This window comes from Schistosoma haematobium, chromosome 3 (genome assembly GCF_000699445.3).
Source record: "Schistosoma haematobium chromosome 3, whole genome shotgun sequence".
NCBI classification, from domain to species: Eukaryota; Metazoa; Platyhelminthes; class Trematoda; order Strigeidida; family Schistosomatidae; genus Schistosoma; species Schistosoma haematobium.
This window is the reverse complement of record NC_067198.1, coordinates 25,793,696-25,818,892: the sequence shown is the minus strand read 5'-3', so window position 1 is coordinate 25,818,892 and position 25,197 is coordinate 25,793,696. Positions and strand designations below refer to the sequence as shown.

General features: G+C 35.1%; 1 protein-coding gene across 2 annotated transcripts in view; it reads left to right on the top strand.

The window, feature by feature from the left end:
• NAA25_1 (N-alpha-acetyltransferase 25, NatB auxiliary subunit) overlaps nt 1-25,197 on the top strand; it is a gene marked incomplete at both ends in the record, with an annotated part of 28,818 nt that overhangs the window by 1,239 nt on the left and 2,382 nt on the right. The window contains 17 exons of one of the 2 annotated variants that reach the window (XM_051213419.1): nt 1,650-1,690; nt 1,730-1,869; nt 1,909-2,554; nt 2,599-2,776; nt 4,282-4,528; nt 5,756-5,800; nt 6,531-6,982; nt 10,634-10,924; nt 12,873-12,925; nt 13,040-13,103; nt 13,148-13,190; nt 14,008-14,244; nt 16,170-16,332; nt 16,435-16,720; nt 18,189-18,465; nt 19,106-21,308; nt 22,991-23,345. In XM_051213419.1, coding sequence (XP_051069399.1) covers nt 2,149-2,554; nt 2,599-2,776; nt 4,282-4,528; nt 5,756-5,800; nt 6,531-6,982; nt 10,634-10,924; nt 12,873-12,925; nt 13,040-13,103; nt 13,148-13,190; nt 14,008-14,244; nt 16,170-16,332; nt 16,435-16,720; nt 18,189-18,465; nt 19,106-19,297 — 2,934 coding nt within the window. Of the gene's footprint in view, nt 1-1,649; nt 1,691-1,729; nt 1,870-1,908; nt 2,555-2,598; nt 2,777-4,281; nt 4,529-5,755; nt 5,801-6,530; nt 6,983-10,633; nt 10,925-12,872; nt 12,926-13,039; nt 13,104-13,147; nt 13,191-14,007; nt 14,245-16,169; nt 16,333-16,434; nt 16,721-18,188; nt 18,466-19,105; nt 21,309-22,990; nt 23,346-25,197 lie in introns of those variants that run through there. The other variant, XM_035733054.1, reaches the window with a different exon arrangement.

Below are 25,197 nucleotides of genomic sequence, written 5' to 3'. Positions count from 1 at the left end.
ATGGGTAGACGCCCATTAGAAATATGGCACTTTGAGAAAACAGATTAAAGTGGGTTACGTTACACAGATTACGACCAACCTGTAGTACATAATAAAACCGCGTTAGCGATCCATGACCTTCAGGACTTGTTAAACATTCAGCGTTCTCTGATTAGTTCTTTAAGTCAGCGACACATTTTACGTGATCAGTCATTCCGTTACGGTTCAGTATCACTCACCGAAGACTATTTGTGATAGTCCATGGTCTAGACTCCTTGTTGTTTCGGAGAGGAATCAAATGATGGTATACTCCATAGCATGCAACTGATGTAGCCATATACTGATGTAGTCAGATACGGATGTTAAATCCCTTTGAGAGGCGTGATCAGATTTACTATTTCGACAGGTTAGGAAGATGGTATTAGTAAAGGGGGATATTATATTCGAGCTTGTGCTGAAGTGGATGTCTGATGTAAGTAACCGAAACTTCTGGTGGATAGAGAGAGCGTCTTATGACAGCTGGGCTGCCGTAAATGTGTAAGGGAAACGACTTTAGCTAGTTAATTCAGAGGCCGTTGTGAGTTATGAATTCGGAGTACTTTTCGGTAAGTTGTGAGTAAATAGCAGTCTGATAACAGAACGTTTAGGTTCTATAGCCGTGGTCAACTAGACTGACAAAAGTGATTCAACCGAAATGTTATCGTGCAACAACTAAATTAGTCACCAACCAGTACCAATAGAGATTATATTGGGGCATAACACCTTGTCTTTGAAGATGCCACAAGTATATTGAATTTGACAATGTTTTAACCAGTATCACCTTCTAATATGAGCCGAACCCACCAAGTGAAAGCAAAAGGCAGAATCGGGGAGGTTCGCAGATATATTCGATAGGCTATCAATATATCAAGAATTGAAAAGAAATTTCTTCCCTCAATTCGTTCCTTCTTTATTTACCAAATGGCAAAATGCGAATTTCCACTATATCAAGAATCGACTGGGCTAGACTGGCTAGCGATTGCAGGGGATCTTGAGCACGGCTTTCCCACTCGTGATCCAGTGCGTATACATGACCGAGCGTCTTCAGCTAGGTGAGTCCATTAAAACTAATGTGGCCAGCATCCAATATCGAGGACTTAGAGACATTTATTTTGGAAATTTATTTACCGCCACATCGTCTACTCTATTTAAGACTGAAGAAATGTCCAAAAGTTTTGACTACATAGTCCAGTGAAATTCAATTGACGTTGTCCAGTGATTTGCTCGAGTTGTTTATTCGATTTATCTTGTCATGACATATACACCTATGAAGATTAAGATGACTGATCTGTATTTCGAATCTTTCATCACAATTCTCCTTTTGATGTAATGACATAATCCTTCCTTTTCAATAATTTTCCAGGTTTGACATAACTGGGTTATTAATCCTAGAGAGGAAAGCCAATTGACACGGAACATTTTTCCCCTATGGTTATAACATAAAAATGTCAATGGTTTGAGAACGCCGTTGTCCTCAACATCTTTTTAATTGAAGACCCGAAACCTGGTCATTCAACGGGTCAGGAATGACGAGATTCGAAGATACATTTGGAGGATATTCAACTGGTCTGAAAATACGTGAACTAAGCTGACTAATTGTCGCGAGAGATGAGTAGCACAACATAACCAATTGTGATCTGGTGAGGATGCTAAAGTATTTTCACTGAAACTAGTAAGCAAGCTAGTCAGTAATAATACTGAAGACTAACAGAACCTTTTGGGGGGGAAGGTTACCTACCACTACAAATAATGCATTTGTTCAAGCTTTTCAGAGCCGCGTGGTTCAAAGCTGTCTCTTCGGAATGTCGGTTGGTTTGGATTTCCAGGAGTCTCGGTTGAGGTCGATAGTCGGTATGTCTTCTATATCAGCAGATTGGATAAAAATAAAAGTACTACAGAACCTTTCGAAAGTGGCAATTATAAAAGGCACTCCAAGAGGCAAATAAAATTCTCAAAAAACACCAAATTGCACGTCAGCAAAGGTTTGATCACTTGTTTATCCTACAAGATTTCTACTAGGCACTTAAAGCACTTACACTCCATAGATCCGGAAAAATTACTGAAGCCAATCTGCTAGCTGACGAACTCATTAAGTCATACCCCACTGATGAGTCTACACTTAATGTCATCATGTGTTATTTTCGGAAAACTGGACAGGGTGAAAAAATAGATGAGTTCTTAAAACGTTCTCTTGAAAGGTCACCTAACAGAGAAGATTTGTTGGTCTGTTTATTCCTTCATCATGTTCAGGAAAGGAACTTTTCTGCACAGCAAGCAACTGCTAGGCTTCTTTTACAAAAATTCCCGTCAAGTGCGTTCAACTACTGGGTTATAATGAGCACAATAATGCAAGCCGAATCAAATCCTATAATGGGACATCGTATGTATTTGCCGCTGGCGGAGAAGATGCTAATCAGGGAAGCCGAGAACGGAAAAATGTCTAGACATTCTGAGCTTCAGGTGCTAATAGAATTACTTGCTCGCCTTCAAAAGCATGAAGAAGCTTATAAACTTCTTAGTCGAAAAGACATTACAGGTAAAAAAAGCACTATACTGAGATAATATCAATCATTCCAATAGATCGTATCGATAACGAGGACTACATTTGCGATTACTCTTCCATGAAGCTCAGTTTGTTAGCTCATTTGGACATATGGGATGATCTTTATGAGTTGGCAAAATCCCAAACACAAATCAACCCAGACGACTGGACACCATGGAAAAAATTAATTGAGACGTCTTTAAAAGACATACAGCGGTAATGCGTTAATATTTTTATGTCTTTATCGCTTCGTAATCAAAATACATCACGCATTATATCTTGTTGGTGTGGTCAATACAGTCTTAATCAAGTTTGTTCCACTTTGCTTTTAAACTTAGTTGTTGAGGTCCAGGTTGTGACTTTTGGGTTCAGTACCAGTAGTCCGGCTTCACCAAATCTACAAATTGGTAATATTTCCAAAAGAGATCTAAATTTCACTAACCTGTATTCTTTTTGTACGTCTTATCGTAGCACAACGAGAATTATTCTGCCACCAAATTCCATGTGTCCCCACTTGCTTCAGTCAAGTACATAGTATATTCCCCACTAAAAGTATTCCATAAAACCTACATTAATCACAATGTGATGGATTAGAGTTAGCTTAAAGAGATGATTCATCTGCTTACTCATATGCTTACGTCCTTTTCTTATCAAGATTGTCTCGTGGATCAACCGTGAATGTATGCAGTAAATTCTTCAGAATACGATTAAGTTGTAATTGTTCAGAAATCACACTTTGTAAAGGTCCTTTCAATATCTTTCTGGGTATGTATACGGTCTTTAATAAACGACCTGGAACTTGGTACTGACAAATATCTGTTCATGTAGCAACACTGGAGAAAAGAAAGTAGTAAGGGAAATAAATTGTGAAAGGAATCTCAATGTTAGTGAGCAACCAAAATTAGGACTATATTTTATACACTGAAGAAAGTTGTTCTTTTTGGGGCCAGTGATCATAGACATCGGAATGTAATTTGAAGCCAGTCCCACTCCGGTTCCGCTTTATTTACTCAGTTTACTATTCAGAAGTATGTAGGTTCAAACCAGTGTTTTAACTCACAGTGATGGATCTGTCAGTTCACTAAAAGTATATAAAAATGTAATATATATTTGCGCGAAGTTGTACTCTAGTGATGACTGATCTCGATGTGCAAAGAATATGTGCTTAAAGTTCTATCTTTTCGTTATTCCTTGTATTTTAAATAAAATAAATAACATAATCTATAGCAGTAATTTATATTAGCTTTTGTGCATTCTAAGTAAGTCCGAGTTACAATACATAATTTGGTTTCCATTTTATCTTTTAAAAACCTGTTTAATACATTGTAATCTCTTCATTATTCTTCCCCCTATTAGCTTAGCATATGACATGTGGTCATAGGTTATTTGCATCTGACAGTTTAGAAACAAATTTATCAGATATCTTTTATATATTCGAGAAACAGGAAATTGCTCCGGGGTATTTGGTTATATGCACCAATAGTGTTTAAGACCATTTGTGTAGTAACCTTAATTCTAGCTACTGTTTATGGATGGATTCTGTTAATTGGTGCTAATCAACGTTCAACACGTCTCTGTATTTGTCGTTTCTGATACATTAGACGTTGAGTGAGCTTGCAATCGTTTTTTTTACTTCGATTTGTTTTAAACACTGTTTGGTACTCATTTACTATTACTTTAATGAAAGATGAATAAGCAGCCAATTTTTTTTCATAAAATAGTGTAGAAAAAGTTATGTCGTTAATCGACATCGCCATAACGAATCATCCTTATAATCGTGGTCCGCAATTGGCGCGTTTGGATATGTATGCGAACCTGGTACAGTTGGGAATGCATCTTGTTTATAATCATAATCCATTGACATTCTTGGAGGATTACTTTAATACATTCTCTCATAAGCCCATATGTTCTATGGATTTGGCTTACCTTTTACGTATGGTTTTACCAAATGTGGATGATCAAATCAAGGTAAATCTTCTGATTTCCTTCGTTATATTCTTTGCTCTTGTAGTATGATTTTATTGTTTTTTTCCAAGCAGCCCACTTAGTCAAGCACTCAAACAGATTTATTTTTGTGTGTATGATGCAACCAGTACATTATAAGATTTCTTACTGACTTGTTCATCGTTGTCCTAAATCTTTTATATTTTACTTGTTCCTGGTCTTTATTTTGTTTACAATGCTAAAACTGAAAGAAAAACATTCAGTGGTTTTTAGTAAAACTTCAGTCGAAAACAGGTTTTCTGATTTACTGAATCCGTTTACTTACACTCATTCGTGATTGCGGTCAGTTAGGAGCGGTTTAAAAATTTGTTTCTCTAGTCGAATACTTGCTGTTGGAATTTAGGAAATTGAATTTCTCGTTGTTTGTTGTAAGTCAAGAGCAGCCTTCTCCAATCTGACATTAAACTATGTGCTTTAAGAGATTTTAAATCATTAAGAAAATAAGAAGCAACTGTAAACCGCAAAAATGTAAAAAGGGATATGTACCAAATTACTGGAGTTAGTAAGTGGTTACAACTTTAAATAAATCTTCGTTAAGATAGTAGGAGGTACAGAGAAGCATTACAATTGCGACATTCTGTAAGAAGTGACTGAGAATATTTATTTACTATCGAGGAAAAATTTGAATGGTCAAGTATACAGAGGAATTTATGACCAAGTAACTAAGTCTACGTTAACAACATCGGTTCATGTAGTCAATGACCAAATGTTATAATTAAACAAATGAATCATCGATCCGATAGATGTATCAGCACTGTACAATTAAAGACAACAACCGAAAACATCACAGAAGGATAAAGCTTATATTTTCTTGAATCAGATGGTTAATCCGCAGTGATTGCATACAGTGGACGTCTCAATGGGTGTTAGTTCTGGTCTGTCCATTTATAAACCAGAATTAACAGTCAAGTTAAGCGCATATTCTTAGACATACTTATCTGTCACTGTTGTCACGACAAAAGTATTTTATTATAAACTACCCTCAAAGAATGTACGTGAGAATTTGGTCAAATCAATGATCGTGAGTATGTATTTCTGTTACTGCTACTTCTAAATGTCATGTTCTGTATTGCGGTTTTTGTTATGTTTTATATGAAAAATTCTAATTGATATGTTTGTCATTTTGATCTTTGAAATTTAAGGCATTAATGACTTAATATTGTCACATTGATCTTTTTTTGCTCTCAACAGTATATTAGTTTTGTTATGGAGGTTGCTGAGACAGATCTGAACTTCGTAAGTCATTTTTAGTCTAACATCATTATTGTACATGTATGTTATTGCATACTAATATTATGCTACTTCTTTCCCAACTATCCACATCCCATTTAATAAAGTAACTTGAATTTTCGTGGATTAGTTCATCCTCATGGACTACACAAGATTTTAGATGTTTCTTATTCTTTTCGTTACTATTGAATGTCTGTAGCATTCTGGAGGTTCTTTTTAATGTCGTGCATCAAATACCTCTTATTTGTACCAGGGTTTTATGTTTTACGTCACAATAATGTATCGTAGAGCCTGATCACAACACTTTAAATGCATTACACTAATATTATTTCGTGACAAACGTATCACAGTGTATTTACCATGACACGAGTTGTACCAAAAGTAGAATAGATTCTTTCGTATGTTTTTATTCGTTTTGTAGTCATAATTGCTTTATGCCAGAATTTTGCTACTTGATTGAAGTTCTTTTGTCATCCATTATATCTACTTGAGTCTGACCACTTATAACAATCAGTTAGTCATATCCAACATAAACACAGCGAGATGAAAGCATTAAGACGAATCCAAGAGTAGTGGAATTGGTAACAGTATTGGTAGTAGTATACAATGGTAGGTGTAGAAAAAGTGTAAGATTTTGGTGTTCAAGAAGTAACGAAAGACAAAGAATGATTGCATTTGCGCCATTGAGATTTCTGAGTCACCACTTATAATTGTTAATATTTATCACTTTTTACAGACAAACAAAGAAGATAAGACTATTTATCGTCATCTGTGCGCTCACCAGATAGCACGTGCTAATAATCAAGGAGCTTCTTTACAGTCATTACTTCGTTACTACTTTGGATATGCCCCAGATCGTAGTGAAGTTTTACTAAAGAAGTTAAAAGATGTTGCTGTTAATAATGAAACAACTATTGACCTTTATCCAGTTGATGGATTTTTGCTACTATCTTTATCCTCGCTTTTGGAAACATCCTCTCCGGCTTATGAGTGTTCCTTCTCTCTCGGAACTGGACTTCTTTCTCTTTACTGGATTTATATAATCGGATTAGAACATACAAATCTTAATCACCATTTGCGCATAAAATTGTGTAATTTATACTCTTCAGATTTTCTTAATTGTCCTGAACTTATATTGCCCCAGTTAGACAAACTTGAAATCAAGCAGTTGCTGTTCCTTTCACTAGGGTAAGCAAGTCTTCTATAATTTAAATATTGTCTATGTTAAGTAGATTTGAATTCATGGTTTTAAACATAACTTTTTTTCAACGACAGCATATTAGTTATAAAACTGCTGGTGGATATAATCGTTTTTTTAAAATGGGGACGTTGAATGACTGAATATCTGTTCTAGGAAACCTACTTACTTACACCTGTTACCCCTCGTAGAGGAGCATAGAAATCTGTCCTGGGAAATTCTTTCCAGTTGCTATTTATCTTTTTGATGTCTCCTTCCAATTCCCGTCGCAGTGTGTTCTTTGGCCTTCCCATTTTCCGTTCCCTTTTAGGATTTGAAGTTAGCTCTTGCTTTGTGATCCAGTTTGATGATTTCCGTAATTTATGTCCTATCCACTTCCAGCGTCTTTTGCTAATTTTCTCTTCAGCTGGAAACTGGTCTGTTCTCTCCCACAGTAGACTGTTGCTGATGGTATCCGGCCAACGGATATTCAGCGTCTTGCGTAGACAGCTGTTTATAAATACTTGTAATTTCTTGATGATAGTTGTAGTAGTTCTCCAAGTCTCAGCTCTGTACAGTAGAACTGTCTTGATATTCGTATTGAAGATTGTGACTTTGTTGTCTGGCAGTTGTTTCGAGCTCCACATGTCCTTCATTTGTAGAAATGTGGCCCTTACTTTGCCAGTCCGTGCCTTTACATGTGTATTAGACCCCACGTTGTTGATCAATGATGCGGTCCAGGTACGTAAAACTCTCTATCTCTTCCAGAGGTCTTCCATCAAGTGTGATTGTGCTGGTATTCTCCGTGTTGTATTTGAGGATCCTACTTTTTCCCTTGTGTATGTTGAGGCTTACTGATGCAGAGGCTTTTGCTACACTGGTTATCATGACCTGCATTTGCTCATGTGTATGGGATAGAAGGGCTAGGTCATCTGCGAAGTCCAAATCGTCTGTTTGTATCCAAGCTGTCCATTGTATTCTGTGCTTTCCCTGAGATGTCGAAGTCTTGATAATCCAGTCAACCACCGGAAGAAAGAGAGAGATAGAGTAAGCAGACTTGCCTGACACTAGTCTTCACTGGAATACGTCTGTCAGCTGACCCCCATTCACGACTTTACGGTGTAGTCCGTCTCATGGATTCCGTATGATGCTGACAATCTTCTCAGGCACACTATAGTATATAAGAAGGTTCCATAAGGTCCTTCTATCCACACTGTCAAACACTTTCTCATAGTCGAAGAAAGTTGATGTATGGTGACGAATCCCATTCAATTGATTGCTCAAAAATGATCCGTAGTGTCGCGATTCGGTTTGTACACGACTGATACTTACGGAATTCGCCCTGTTGATCTTGAAGCTAGGTGTCTACTGCGTCTTTCATTCTGTTCAGCAACACTGTTGAAAACGTTTCTGGATACTGACAGTAGTGTGATACCTCTGTAGTTCTCACACTCTCTGGGATCTTCTTACTTTGATATGTCGACGAGGTATCCTTCTTTCCAGTCCATCGGCACTTGTTCCTCCCAAATCTTGAATAGAAGGGGAAGCATGTTTGTAGTTACTTCGATGTCTGACTTCATTACTTCAGCTAGTATATTGTCGGGTCCTGCTGATTTCCCGCTCTTGATTTGTGTGATGGCCATTCTGATTTCTTCCGTCGTTGGTGAATTGACATCTATAAGAAGATCTGTGTGTGCTGTTTCGATCTCCGGTGGATCCATTGGAGCCGGCCTATTCAGGAGTTCCTCGAACTACTCTACCCATCTGTTCCGCTGTTGTTGTATTTCAGTAGTTGGCCTACCTTCTTTATCTTTGACCGGTCTCTCTGGTTTACTATATATTCCCTGCTCGTTCCTTCGTTGTATCGTAAAGCTGTTTCATATTTCGTCTTGCAGCTTTTTCCACCGTCGTTGCTAGTTCTTCCACGTATTTCTTCTTGTCGGCTCTAATGCTCTTCTTCACTTGCTTGTTTGCTTCTGTGTATTCAGCTTATGCCTTCACTTTGGCTGCTCGTGTTCGGCTGTTGTTAAGTGCTGTCTTCTTATTCTTCCTTTCTTTCATCCTGTCCAGTGTTTCTATAGAGATCCATTCCTTATGATGATGCTTCTTGAGGCCCAGAACCTCTTGACACGTTGAAGTCAGTGCTTCTTTGATGCTTTTCCAGTTGTCCTCCATAGTAGTTTCTTCTTCCTTCAGTAGATCCTGTAAGGCTTGGGACCTGTTGTTGAGAGCTACCTTGAATTCGTTGATTTTGTTAGTATCTCGAAGGAAGGCTGTATTGAACCTTTGTAGTACTGTTTGTCCAGTTCTTCTTTAGCTTCAGTTTTAAATTGGCCACAACTAGGTGGTGATCTGAAGCTATGTTAGCTCCTCTACTGGTTCTCACATCTTCCATTGTCCTTCGGAATTTTTTGTTGATGCAAATATGATCTATCTGGTTCTCTGTAGTGTGGTCCGGTGAGATCCATGTAGCCTTGTGTATACGCTTGTGTGGAAATATTGTGCCCCCTATGACCAATTTGTTGAATGCACATAGATTTGCAAATCTTTCTCCATTTTCGTTTCTTTCTCCCAGTCCATGTCTTCCCATAATATCTTCATATCCGGTGTTGTCTGTTCCGACTTTGGCATTTAGATCTCCCATTAGAATGGTGAGGTTCTTTCTTGGGCATTTCTCTATGATTGACTGCAGCCGCTCGTAGAATTGATCTTTAATATCGTCGTTGCTATCATTGGTGGGTGCATAACATTGGATAATATTGATTGTGATCACCTCCTTTGTTTTGAATGATGATTTGATGATTCTGGATCCGTGAGATTCCCATCCTACAAGTGCATCTCGTGCTACTTTGGACAGCATTAGAGCAACTCCCTGAGTGTGTGGAGCATTTTCCTCTTCGTGACCGGAGTATAGCAGCATCTCTCCCGTAGCTAGCCTTTTCTGTCCAGCTTGGGTCCAATGAGTTTCGCTGATTATCAGTACTGCCAAATTGTATCTCCTCATTTCCGTTGATATTTGACTGGTCTTCCTAGTCTCCCACATTGTCTAGACGTTCCATGTACCTATAAAAAATTGTTGCTCTGGTTGTTAGAAGGGGCATCGGCCTCGTGGCTTCCGAAGGAGTTCGGCTTTCACCATGAGACGTTATAGTTCTAATTGAAGACCTAACTCCCAAGGCAGAGTTTTGATGGTTTGAATTATTTTTTCTGGTTAGCGTCTTTTAGCGAGTTAGTTTTCTATGGGATGGGGACGCTAACCCCATGCCCAACCCTCCTCCTTTAACCGGGCTTGGGACCGGCAGTAACTCTAGAGGAGCTGCAGGTGGATTTCTCATACTTTGATATTCATTCCATTTGAAGATTTCTGTCTTCAATATGTTAGTTTCTCTTTTTGTTGTCCTGGTGTAAAGTGTAGCAACTCAAACCGATATACATTCGTGCTAGGTTCTGTTTCGATGTTGATTGACTTTCTAGTGTTAATTCTTCATATTCATGTATCTACCGACAAGTATTTAATTTTGTTTATGAGTTTACCAATGTGACATGTGTGATCTAACGTTCCACAAACGAATGTAGGTTTGCTCTGCACTGAACAAAGCAATTATTATTGTTTTTTGACTTGAAGTGTAAAACTACTTTTAATACTGTCATTACTATTGTAGGCATTTAATTGTAAAACCCTCTCCATCATTGGCCATGTGTGCAAGTATAGTGGCTACACAGTCACAAGTTGACGATAGTAGTTCTGTACATAGTCTTTATCAGAAGATTATAACACTTTCCAACAGTATGGTCACGGAAGCGGAAGAGTTTTTAGTCGCTGCATATCGAAAACATGCCTATACAAAAGTTCGTGAATTCACACAATTTATCAGCCAACTTCATAATGCTGACGTATTTCTAACTGTCCGTGTTGAAATGCTTCATTGGCAGTTGATTGTTTCACAACATGAGTAAGTATTATTGATGATATCTTTTTTATTACTCATACCGTAAAATCAAAGTTTGAATATGGATTATAAATTTTTCCTGGTTAATAAAGTATTCACCTTATATAACCATAATTCACTCGTTTATTTGCTTTGAAAATGTGACCTTTAGACGACAACGTGATGCATGCTGATTTGTTACGTACAACAGTAATAAAAAGTGGTCATACTTGAGAGTATTGGTTGAGAATTATAGTATGGATTACTACCTCTGATAAAAGTTTTTAATCTGAATATAACAGGTTAAATGATTTCTATTTCTTGTGATAGTTCATTAATATCCGTAAGATTTACCCAAATTTCAGACGCAAGAAGTCTTCTTTTGCACTTCTTTTCTCTTCAGGAAGTAGGAGGAATTGTAATTTATTGTGATATATTTTAATCCATGGTAGGGTAGACTTAATATCAAAACCATGTCACGTTGGTACCAGGTATAAGATTATAAATACAATTTCCGTTACTTAAACTATTATCATCCGTCATATTCCACAGAATATGTGCAAAACTCGTGAAGAGCTTACTCGCGACAAGCAGAATGCCTTTCTTTCCGATTGTGAGTGCTTTTATCACCTCCACTCTCTGGCATACGTTCGGACACCACCACATTTATTACAGAACAATAATCGTTTCTTCATACCAAGGGTGCCTTCAGTTCGTTAGATATGGCTTTTCTGGGATTGTCTGTTCAAGGAGTGGTTGAGGAGCTTATGATAAATCTGTATACAAACGCCTCAGACATACTAAGGGCATACAACCGTCTCCCTACATTGTCCCATCTGAATAGTAGAGTTATATGGTGTTGTCATCTCTTACTATTCCTCTTCAACTTTTCCATCGAGGGTGTATTAGAAACAGATATGAAGGAAGTATGTGGTAAGTGTGGATTTGTCATCTGGAGAAAAACATTGTCTGACTGCACTATAGTGCATAAGCTGTCCAAACCTCATTTAATCAGCTCTCAATCAATGTTCGTAAGTGCAGCATATAGTTTTCACCTTTAAAACATTAAATACTTGTACAAAACCAGCAGGAGTCTTTGTGTTCAACAGTTCGTGCATCTGGATAGTTGTACGATAGCTAGTAGTGTCGTAACTGACGATGTCAGTGCACATATACTGAAAGCCAAAGCGGCGTATGTCAATGTAGGCCACTTTTGGCGCCATCGTGATGTTAATCTGACTATAAAAGATTTGGTGAGAACAGATCTATGGTATACTCGTAAAACCTGGCTTTTTCAGGTTGAGAATGTTCAATGTCTCACCATGTTCAGTGGTCTTTTTCTCAAAGGATTCCTGAGACCTGGTGGCAACACCATTTTAGTGGTGCTGAGTTTCGGTAATATGTTTCACTCAATGACGATAACTCAGTTGATGTGATAGTTTGAAACACTAGATTCCATAGCTTGGATATGGTTTACGAATATCATCCCATTAACTTCTACTTAATGAGTTTTTTACCGATGCTCGAACTAGGTGAAGAGACGAGAAGGTGGTCAGTTGATGATATGTCACCATGATATAGGAAATAAATATGGAACTGGAATCTGCTAGTTCACCACGACCCTCTGTGTGAGTCCTTTAGAATCGTCCGAATTATTGGACTAAGTACGTTATTAGATATAACTCAGAATAGAATCCGACTATGATTCCGCTGTAGTTTTATTTTACATTCATAAAAATATGGTAAACTTGCTTAACCCAAAGAAAACTTCCGTGATCGTTTTTGGACACTATTCTTGCTCATTTATTGAGTGCACTACCCTTCCCTTATTTCGTCACAATATTATTAATTCATTTGTGTGGCGGATTTTTTCCGTGTCCTATTGTACCAAAATCTGTTTTAAATAGATAAATCATGTTTTTTATATAGATTTTTACACAGTGTTGGCTTAAATTATGTCTTTTACTTTCAGCTTTGATACACTTCTTGAGCAACTCGGTCAGGCTCAAATTAGTATTGATAATGGTAAGTAGATAAAACTTGCTTATTAGACATGCCAATTGATTTTCCTATGAACACTTTTCAAGTGTCTATTTGTATGAGTCTAATTGTTTATACTGTTTTTCCATAACCTCTTAGTTACAAAACAACTTCCGATGATTGTTGATTGCCGGGACTTTTCAGTCACACCGAACTTTGATCAGTAAGTGAAGTATTTTACGCGATTTCTAACTCACTTTTTATTAGATATGAACGAGTTGAAAACGTTCGATTGTCATTTGACCATTTGGTAAGCTAACTATTCTTCCTATTTATTCATAAGCCTTTTTTTCCTGACTATGTTTATCTTTTCGAGCCATTTTCAAATAGTTACTTTCCAGCATTTATTTCTTATTAATGCCAGTTAGATCCCTTCATTAACATTCCATCTAGTATATAATGTCAGAAATCAGTAGTTATCAATCTTTTAATCAATTAATTTCACTAATGTACACATCTGTTCACTGTTGTCGAAGATATCTAGTTTTCTGGCTTACTATAATAATTGACAATTTTTAATGGGTTTTGAATATCCATTTTGTGATATGTTAAAATTAACTCTCTTTAATCTTCTTCACTCGGCTCAATTGCGCTAGTTCACACCTTGACTATTGCATAGTTCCTTTTCTCTTCCAAGTCCATTGACTTGTGATTATAGTTTTTCTGTGGCCATACTTATTTCTTCTTTAAGACAATCAAATCTTCCTTCAAGGGACTCCCTACAGCAGGACTGTGTTGTCTTAATTATTCATTTGGCGTTCATTTCTCGCTTTAATCACACCTCACTTTGTGGCTCCTTGCGTATCATCGTCAGAACATAAATGTGTAAATTTTGAACGATTCCGAATTCTTCTATTACTTCACAATATGATGTTGGTAATCGTCGTTTAGTTTCTATATTTTTCGAATTAATAGTCTGGTGAAATTTCATGCTTATCATTTAACCAATAATTATCACTTATATTTAGCATTATAAAACGTGCAAACTTGTTCTTATCCCTTTGTCTTACTTTATATCATGCTATTTCGCTGTTTCAACGTATCTCTTATTTCTGTATTTTTTTCAGAAATCGTGGTTAAATCTCCGTTGTTTAACTCTAAATGCTATTGTCTATGCAACTTCGCTTGTAATGTCAATTGTAAAAGTTGAACATTATATGATTTCCGAAAGTCAGCATGAAATTGCAGAGAACGTACCACCAGAATCTGTCAAAAGTTTAAACAGTCTTTTATCGACAATGAATGATCTCGATTCACATACCAAAGAACCATCTACAAGAGAATTAAGCAATTTTAAATTACTAGTTCGTTTTGTTTCGTGAATGTCATATCGTTAGACTTTTTTGTTGCTATGTTTAATTTTGGTTAGTTCAGCTAAATGACAATTTTATCACGATACACACTAGCTCCTGTAAACACAATTTGTAGTGTATGTGAACTGTTTAGTAAATATCTATGTTCGATAGGAATTCAGCATTACTAACATATTACACAGTACAAAAAATCGTACATTTCATCATGCTATTCTCATTTTTCCTTACCAACCTTTCAGTTTACGAATATTGTGTTAGAGTTTAAAGATAGTCTTTGTAAATGCTACGTTTGAAAAGATTACGATATCAACTAATGTCAGTCAGTCAGCTACAACATAGGACCAGGCACATATTTGCATCGGTTCAAGCCGCCATACCTCATTAACACAACAAGATGAACAACGAATTCATAAAAGTCAATGGTGGTAATATATAAAAGAAAGATTGGATATAAGGACATAGTACAGGAAGAAAGAATTAGTTCGTAGAAAGAAAGATATGGAGCGATTTTAATCTCTTAGTTTAAGGGAAGACAGAGAGTGCATACACCTACACAATTGTGATCGATTCTGAGCCATGTCACCAAGAGTCTCCAACCATTGGTTACGATAGTCACGCGGACCACAACCAAGTAGTCTGCATTTACCAACATGGCTCAGACTAGACGTTAGTGACTTCAAGCACTGATGCCATGTTTTGGTTTGGCCGCCCCTAAGATATCAACCAAAACCGGCAAAGGGAATGAAAGTCTAGCATCCCTAACAGTACAACGACTGTACGTCTGTCCACTGGTCTTTGATTGTTTTAGGGCAGATATCGTATTGTGTAATCCCCAAAGAAATGAATATGATCATCACGTTTCCTAAAATATCGACCCAATCCCTTATAACTGGAACTCAGGATCACTAAACCAAAGAATCTAATTTTAAAATATCAATTTATCGACTAAATCTTTACTGTGCTGTAAACATATTCACTATCCGTGAACGTGTTCTTTAATCTGAAGACCACGTTCTAATCCAGTCAAATATGCTTGATGATATGAAGTTGTATTGAGGGCTTGAATAAACGTACTGAATGTTTTTCACTCTAACAGTCGAATCCGACCCCGTGACCGACTCTCATCTGAACTGGTTATGTTGAGTGGTGTTCATCAGGTCTGTGTGCTTCCCTATTTCTATTTAATTTGTCATAGGTAATCTCACAGTGGTGGAGTAATTTTTTCCGGATTAGTTTAAAGTATTAATGTTGGTTAAACCAAGACATTCTACCATTAATGATTGGTCCGAGCCATGTCGGCAGGTAGACACCTCAGTCAGCATTCTCCAGATAACTAAACTACTGTTAAGTACTTTGACTAAATCAGTCGTATTAGTTCACAAAAATTCATCAATCAACTTCCTGAAAGTTTTGAACATATTATTCAAAAGTTGTTACCTGTTTTATGCTGTTGGTATTTTTACATCCACTCTGGTTTTTCTCCTGATTTTGTCTTGGTGTACTGGTATGATATGTGACTAATTGGAGAGGTTCATATTTGCACTAATAGTTAATTATAAACAACAAAGCACGTGGCACAAGTATAAGTCGACCTTAGTTGCTTCTTAGATCAGAATAATCAAGAAGAAATTAACTAGATGAAAAGCAGCATAGTATTCAGAAATGGGATTAGAAGATGAAAAGTTTGAGATGATTTACTTTTCTAAATTTAGAGGAAGATTAACAGTAAATGCATTTAAGTCACTATGACGTACTCTGAGCTGGGTCATACGTTTATGTCTATTGGCCTAAAACAAAGATGTAATTCAAAGGTAATACTGAAATAAAAATTTATTAGAGTTTCATATATGATTCCTCCCATTGTTGTCCCTTTACAAGAATCACTTTATGTTGTCCCTATTTCTTTCCTCTATTAGTCATGGAGTGTTATGGTAAAACGTGATCAAATACTCAGAACATTCCCTGATTTGCCAGATGTATCATGCGCTTCATTATATTGCTACGGACCATACCGAAGGGTTTTATCTATCGGTATTGAACTTATATTAGGACTTCATGGTCTGGTTTCCGAAAACTCTTGTAAGTCACAATAGTTTCATTGCAAAATTGAGAACAGTTCCGTTAATTTGTTACCAATAAATAAACTGTATTAAAACTGTTCTTCATGTTTGTTACATTTAGCTGCTTTTACTAAGAAATCCATGGACTATCTTCTTAAGTCCTTGTATGAATCGTTTTTGTCTGGACAGCTTACTTCTGAAGATACAGACATACCAAAGGTTTATCCAGCTATAAATACTTCTTTACTGTCTTCACCAAAAGATGATCATTTGCCTAACGGGATTTCTAGTGATAACGATTTTGTTCATCCTGGTGGTGTTTTATTAATCCTGACAATGTTTTATGAAAGTATTTCTTTGGCAACTTTGCTAGTATCAATGATTCAAAGTTCCTTACGTCCTAGGAGGTAAATTTAAACACATATTATTTATCCTTACATGAAACAAATCATTCTTTAATACACGAATTATACTTATATGTCACATAATTTTACTGGTTTTAAATCTGTAATATGCATCAACCCCGAGTGTAGATAACATATTATCACAGTTATCATCTTAGTTATCCTGGCGGTTCAACCGAACATTTTATCTGATGACTTCACCAATGGTAAGTAGGTCAATTAACGAGTAGTTAGACTACGAGTAAATTTCAAATTTCTAAACGAGATTACATCAAATTTCTTCCAACGAGTGATCAACATTTCTTACAATGAAGTAATGGATTATAGAAGGTCATTTTCCAAATCGATTTTCGCTACTGAAATTACGGTTTAAAATGAGCGAAGTCAACAAATTGTATCTTCAGTTGTCACTCACTCAAGTAAAAAGTATCGTGATTATTAGCTTAGTTTCTTGTTTAAATTTCTTAAAAATAAATTCTTCATTACATAATTTAGTGTTAATTATAATCATATAATCTACGTCAGTTGTAACAATCCTGTTCTGTATTCATAGTCTTTATCTAAGCTCTCACTGATTACGGTCTCAACAAACGAATGTTCGAGCACAAGCTTTCTGGCTTTCTTCCATAGTTTCTAATCTAATAATAAAAGTAACTGGTGATCGTAGACTTAGCGAACCAGATATACAGTTATGTAAAGCTTTCAACATTTTGGTTAAGCAAGCGAATAAAAGTAATAGTCTGGCGCGACTGCAGTTTGAAAACTGTTCATTTCCTGAAGGTAATCTTTTTGATGACCTTTAGTGGTATGACTCAAAACCAGTAGCATTGATACAATGTATTCCTCCTTTCTCTTTCCATAAACCTTGAACCCTATATTATCGTTGATATTTTAAATTCTCAATTTGATTTCATCCTTCTAAAGTACACTTTATACGTTTGTTTGTCTGCTTTCGTATGTCATGTCATTTGCATTCCCTTTTTTTTTATCTTGTTAATGCCTTCTTATTTCGCTGATGTGATGGAACATTTTCTAAGTTTTTTACATAATTTATTATTGGTCTTGTTTCGAAAATATTGTGAAATCTCATTCATCTTCGTTTCACAATTTTATTTCACAATAATTTTACTTCATGTAGCAAAGTATACAAATTTTCCACCTTACTTTGCACTACTAGTTAATTCAGTTTCATATAACCAAAGTCAAATAAATTATTCCTCATATCCACCTATAATTTTATTTGTTAAGCTCTTAGATTTTTACAATTTACTATTATCAGTGTATTTTTTAATGATAATGATTACTTAAATGTAGTTTGTGATGCTATAAATATTTATCATATCTGAACTGCGTTTATATCAAGTGATATGGATTGTTAGTCTAAATCTTAATAAATGCTCTTGAAATATGCTTTTATGAATAATTGTAATTTTCAACGGTGCGTTATACTCTGTTTTTCATTCTATTTTAGCCATTATCATCATGAAATAAATAAATATCAAAAGAGAAAGAATAAAAAAGATAAAGTAATAAACACTAATTCAAATCATTCTCCAATTCTCAGTTTGTTAGACAATTTCGCTGTTGGTTTATACTATACTACAACGAAATTGGTAACTATTACTGATCAACTGGTAGAGGTTACCGATTGTTGGTCTACTTGGTGTCATGATGTTTCATGTAAAGAATTTCAATTGATTGCTTCAAATGCTTGTACACATGTGCTGTCTGAAGATTTCTTAGTACAGGTTGTGAAATTGTTTTTTTTTTTAAATATTATTTACAGTATATCATAGTGTTAGTTGTTTAGTAATCATTAAATTCTAATTAAATTATGTTTTCGAATTGAGCAATAGCACAAATAATCATAGATTATAGGGGACAAATCTTGGTTGGTTCCTGTATGCAGTTGACTGCTATTTCAAATATCAGTTTATATTTATGATACCGAACAATAAAGATAATACTTCCCTGAAAACCATAAATTTTATTGTCGTTTCTCCGTTCTCCAGTAAGTATGTACTCTGATTATAGTGTTTAGTTCAATATTTATTTTATCCGGCGATGATGTTTGTCGATTTACACAGAAGCTAAGAATTAATATTGATCAAGCATCCGATTTCAATTTGCTTAAACGTATGATCGTAATTTAATAAAATGGTAGATAAATCATTAGTCTAATTCACTTTTATCAATAATTAATAATAAAAAAAGAGGAAGTCGATTTTCACATTTTGCTTTTGTTTTGTGTCGAAATGCAATTTTTTAAATTTAATCGTGAATAATTTTTATGACATTTCATACCTTACGTCTGATATCTACAGAAATATATGTGAATAATTAAGTATCATATTAAATCTGTTGTTTGTTATTGTGCCTGTTTTTTAGTATCCTGTACTAAAACCACCTAATTGTGCTTTTGAAGAGCTCAGTAAAGTCTACGAGAAAAGTTTCAATCGAATCGCAGCTGGTCTTCGTGTAAAATCGTCTTGTCTTCAAAATATAACAACTGAATTAGCCGTGTATCAGTCTAGAACTCATGAAATAGTGTCTGTTCAGAATTCAAATTCTTCACCTTAATGAATTAATATTTCAATCTGGTCAATATCCTTTATTTTTAGCAAAAGTCTTTGTATCTGAGATGTGTCTTGTTGGTGAAACTGTGCATTTGTAATCTGTGACTTGTAATTTCTCTAACAGTTGTATTAATTTCAATAGTAGTATGCTGGAGAAAAAAAATAAAAATATACATATTTTTAGGTTACTATTCTTTATCTTTTTGTCACCATTTTTCCGAACGTAATGTTGTTTGATTTTTTACTGAGGCTTGTCAAATTTAATTTGCATTTTTTAACTATTTTTCTACAAACCAGTATACTCTTATGTGTATGATACCTAGTCTTGAAATATTATCTGTACAAATCATTATTTTCCTAAACTGCACAACAAATTCTATAAGAAGTCTATAATGTTTCATCGTTTTTGCCATTGATGTGATTTGATTACTTGATTAAGATGCAAAACTTTAAGGTCAATGACCAGAATAGATTGTGAAAATTGCTTGACAATAACGGTTTAGGAAAGTGTTAACTCATACTATAAAAAGCTTATAAATGCTTTTATAAGTATTAATTCCTCTGTCACAAAAATCAGAAATAGTAATGTAAATCGATTTGCGAATATTTATTCGTATATTTGATTTTAAACGAAAATTTCTATGTGAAATGACGATGTTGTCTACATAGGTGAAACTTAGCTCTAGCCAATAACGTAGTAAATATAAAAATGGAGTATTATATAACCACTAAGCCATTGTTTCAGTGGGAAAAATTAATAATAATTATATAATCTACTAGTTATCCACTATATCTCCCATCATCTGCCAAAATAATTTAATGTATTTTTGAATATAGCCATGCTCATTGAATTACAAGAAATATCAAGATCCAGATTGTTTCCCTTCATTATAAAATAGTAAACAGGTTATTCGTTTTAAAGTCAAATATTTTACTTTAAATTGTTTTTATGTAACTGACCTTGATCTATGTGTAGTGAGTCGTGTGCAACCGTTCTGCGTTCAGTTGTGCTAGCTAGTTAAAGAAGTAAATGAGCATCATAGAGTCAATTCTCATAATTGAAATAATAAAAAGTAGCATGTCTCTTCAAGATTTCATAGCATTCAGTTTTTCCGTACTGGTGTATTTTATAGTTTAAATTCAATTATATAGCTTATAAACTTTGAGAATTAATTGCACATATCAATTCCTTGTGAATACTTCAGTTCCGAAGGTTTCAAATCCGATTACTAGCTATCATTCGTTTGTTTATATTGACCTTATATTCACAGTTCATCAACAATACGATGTTCCGTTAAGTTGTACCAACTAATAAATCTGAAGAAACAATATTTCAAACTAATCAGCAACTCATTGAGATTCTTTTGATGTTTTATTTCAATTTGTGTAGCTCTGTGAGTAAATTAATGGACAAGGATTTCATCTTAATTCTACTTAAATTTATTATCTCATGACGTGTCGTGATGCTGTGTATAACTAAAGTTAGCAGGATTATCTTTTTTCTCTGTTCTAGCTGTTATCATAATGTGTCAAATAAATCTCACCATGACAGTTCCGCTAAGTCTCAGAGAACACCTTTTGTCACATCCTTAATATATATGATTTTGCTATGTGTAGTAAATCATTTTAATTTTCTGTAATTGACACTGAGATTGTTATAATTTCTATGGTGATTTTCCTATTTTCTTTTGATGTTCAGGGTGTTCTTTTAGGTAAATTATTACACAACTGACGAACAAGGATAAATGGAAACATCGACAGCCGCCTCTACCTCGAAGTCAAATATACCTAAAAGCAACCCTGATAAGTCAAATCAAGCCAACACATCCGAGACCACTGATAGTAATGGGACAACGGGATCTTTTGAGTGTAATATATGTCTTGATTCAGCTCGAGATGCGGTAGTTAGCATGTGCGGCCATTTATTTTGTTGGCCATGCCTCCATCGTTGGCTTGAAACTTCTGAAACCCGCACGGTATGCCCTGTTTGCAAGGCTGCTATCAGTAGTGATAAAGTGAGTTCTATTTTTCTATTACAGTAACTTATTAAAGGTAATTTTATACGACAAGCAAATTTGCCGTTACTATAATCTTCTAAGTCATTTATATTCCTAAAATCTACGCATTCTTATGTTTGGTAGTCTATTTTTTCTAAACACTATGCGTTTATTGATGCTTCATATCAGTCGGCTACAACGTATCACCAGGCACATATATGCATCAGTCTAAGTTACCATACCTCATTAACACAGCAAGATGAACAACGAATTCATAAAAGTCAATGGTGGTAATATATAAAAGAAAGATTGGATATAAGGACATAGCACAGGAAGAAAGAATTAGTTCGTAGAAAGAAAGATATGGAGCGATTTTAATCTCTTAGTTTAAGGGAAGACAGAGAGTGCATACACCTACACAATTGTGATCGATTCTGAGCCATGTCACCAAGAGTCTCCAACCATTGGTTACGATAGTCACGCGGACCACAACCAAGTAGTCTGCATTTACCAACATGGCTCAGACTAGACGTTAGTGACTTCAAGCACTGATGCCATGTTTTGGTTTGGCCGTCCCTAACTTTCTTCCAACCATCCCCAACACCGGTTAGCATTGCGTGTCGTGGTAATCAGTGTTCAGGCATACTTATCACGTGGCCCAACCATCTCAGTCGATAAAGATTCACAACCTCAGCAACTGATTTAACATCCCTAATACGCTGAGTCGCATAAAAAAGACATTAAAATTAATCTTAGTATTTCAATTTCGAAATTTTATTCCTTTGTATAAATATTTTGGAATATACATCTTTTTGTTTAGCTTTTTTTCGCTCACTCATTCATTCTACTGGTTCTCCTGTTTATATCCAAATTGTTTGGTGCTTTCACGTATTTTAATATGAGCTTCAGAATAGCTTGAATATTTCTTTGAATAATCTACTTCTGAGCTGATAAAACTATAACTCGACATGGGCCTATCCATATACATTAATTTCACATTTAGTATCAAACTACTATTACGTTTTTCAGTAGCAAAATAATACCTTCAGATCTCACTATAATCGAAAATTTTGTTTCATAAACTAAATAAATATTTCATATTAATTCCAGTCACAAACAATATTAAAGTTTCCACCTATAATGTAAGTCCCACATCGTCTGAAAAAAATTATAGTAACCAAATTCAGGTAACGTATATTCATCTATGTCGGCAACAACAATCGGAATAGGTTAAAAGTCCCCGAACAGTTAGTCGTTTGTCATCAGTCATCGCATCTATGGAAGCCTTGCGTAACATTTCCATGATCCTAATTGTGATTTCTCACTCCGTATTCTGTATTTCTGAGCTCCACTCGAAAATTCTATATTTTCCAGGTTTTACGTAATCTTTGCCACATATCTTCTATTTCAAAAGAAAATTGTTTCCATGATATTTTAACTTTTATCTTATTGGTTATCCCTACAAGCGAGCGTTTAGATAATTCTTAATTCTCTTACAATTATTGTCTCTTATTATTCTCAGTTTTATTCAATACTTTTCTAATATGGTTTATACTTATTTCGTTTTCAATAACTGTTTGTATGTTACAAGCTACTGAGTAGAATACATGATCCTTGTTCTTCCTTTACTCAAATATGAAAAATTGTACGGTAATTTCCGTAATCAAATTACAATATTTTTATTCAATTTCCTTCATTAGGTCATCCCCCTTTATGGACGTGGTGCGGACCATACACAAGACCCTCGTACTAAAATTCCTCCCCGCCCAGCTGGTCGACGTACTGAACCAGAACCGGGGGTTGGAAGCTTTGGAAGTACATGGGGAGGATTGTTCGGTGGATCTGATGGAGGTAATTTCCGAATGTCTGTGGGCATTGGTGCATTTCCATTCGGTTTCTTGTCAACAACATTCAATTTAGGAGGTAATAGCAATCCTGCAAATTCACACAATGTTAATGGCGTCAGCAACCGAGCAATACCACCAGACAATTTTTGGGGAGCTGATTCAGAAACAATGTCAAAAATATGTTTATTTATTGCTATATTTTTTATTGGTTGGTTATTAATTGCGTGAATAATTTTTCATAGTAATGTGATAAACTACTTCATTTCTATTGTCGCTTGTTTAATTTATAATTTATTTTGAGCGCTTTTTTCCCCAATGCAAATCGACATTTTCATTTTTGATAACTGTTTACTAGTTAATGAAATACAATTTCAATGATTTTTCATTACTGTTAACTATATCTGAATAACATCCAATTGAATACCGGATTTTATTCATGTATCTTAAAGCGTTATGCATCATGAATAAAAGTCTTACAAAAATTCTTGTCGTCACTGCTAGTGTATAATGTTTCTCAAACTTTTAATTTCGTTTTTGTTGAAATTTCATTTCTGTTCTCAGCTTTATTTCTCCACCTTCCTATTTATTTTTTTTACATATAATATGATGGTTGATATACTAGATTATTTGTCAAATTTTACTGTATGTAATCGTATGTGTAATTCAATATTTCTTCATTACACTCTTATTAACCTTGTAAAGTAATGATTTCATACGTTTGATAGAAAACAATTGTATTGTATGATTTGCGTACTACACTACCAATGATTAACGGAGTTTCGGTTGGTTTTAACAATATTTGGACCATATTCGACTTAAATATGTTTATATTTATTGCAATACATACAAGTATTATGGGAGATTTCACTTGATACTAAACTACATTGAGTAACAATTTCAATCCTGTTGGAATTATTCATTTTTCTGTGAGTACTAATGACTATTTATAGCATTAGACTTATTCAATACTTATTAATTGTTATTTTCTACTTACATATAACATAAGTGTAATTGTATGCTAATTTCTATTATGTCTATGGTTTGTATATCACGATGTGTTAATAAATTATTTCATACGATCAGTTCTTCTTGTCTGAATGCTCTTCTCTATGGCTCATCACTTTTAAAATTTACTATGACAAAGGGTAGAATAAATTTGCACCTGTTGCATCCACAATATCCTCACTATGCAGAGATTCGCCTTATGCTCTTATGGACTCTTCTGCGATACCAGTTGTTCATTTTCATCATTACTTTTATCGCTGATTTCAAGTCATATACTTAGATTACTCCATGTTTTTAGGTCCAGACTCACCAACTGGCTGAGGTTCGTACGATAATCATGATCAGTGGTTGGAAACATTGTGCGATATGCCTCAAAATCAGCCGTACCAACGTGATGCATTTACTCCTTATTTACCCACAGATCCTGAGTTTCAGAATTATTTTATTCCGCAAATTCGCCTTTTCTCGGATTATGTGCTCTATATCTAAACTGCTTTTTTTTACTATGGGTACTACTAACTACACTTCTTTGATATTCATCTTTTTAGTTTCGTCTCTCTGTACTGATGGGGCATGACAACTTGAACCGATCTATATATGTGACAAGTTCTATGTTCATTAAGCTTGACTGGTAAAAAAATCAACATATCTTGAGAAAGGATGTATTTCTGTGTATTGAAGATAGTGACAATGTGGAGTCTCTAGAACATCTTGAGTGACGAGAGAAACATTCCTGATGCGTTTTCTTTCAAATGTAATCGTCTGTTTCACGACTCATCGCAAGTACCTATTCTGACTATAGGCAACGAGTTCGAGTAATATCTTGATTATTCCTCTTAGAAAATCTCAGCTCTGAAGAGTTGGTAAAATGTCATTTTATATATCGGAAAACTGATGTCATAAAGTCTTCCAGAATCTAGTATTAGTATCACTTATAAGAAACCTTGAGAACTCGAAAGTCTTTAGAAGCTGGAAAAGTCGGAAAACACTTCATCTAGTCAGGATTAGACGGGAAATCTCCAGTGTTCCGGAAAAGCTGTGGATCGTCATATTCC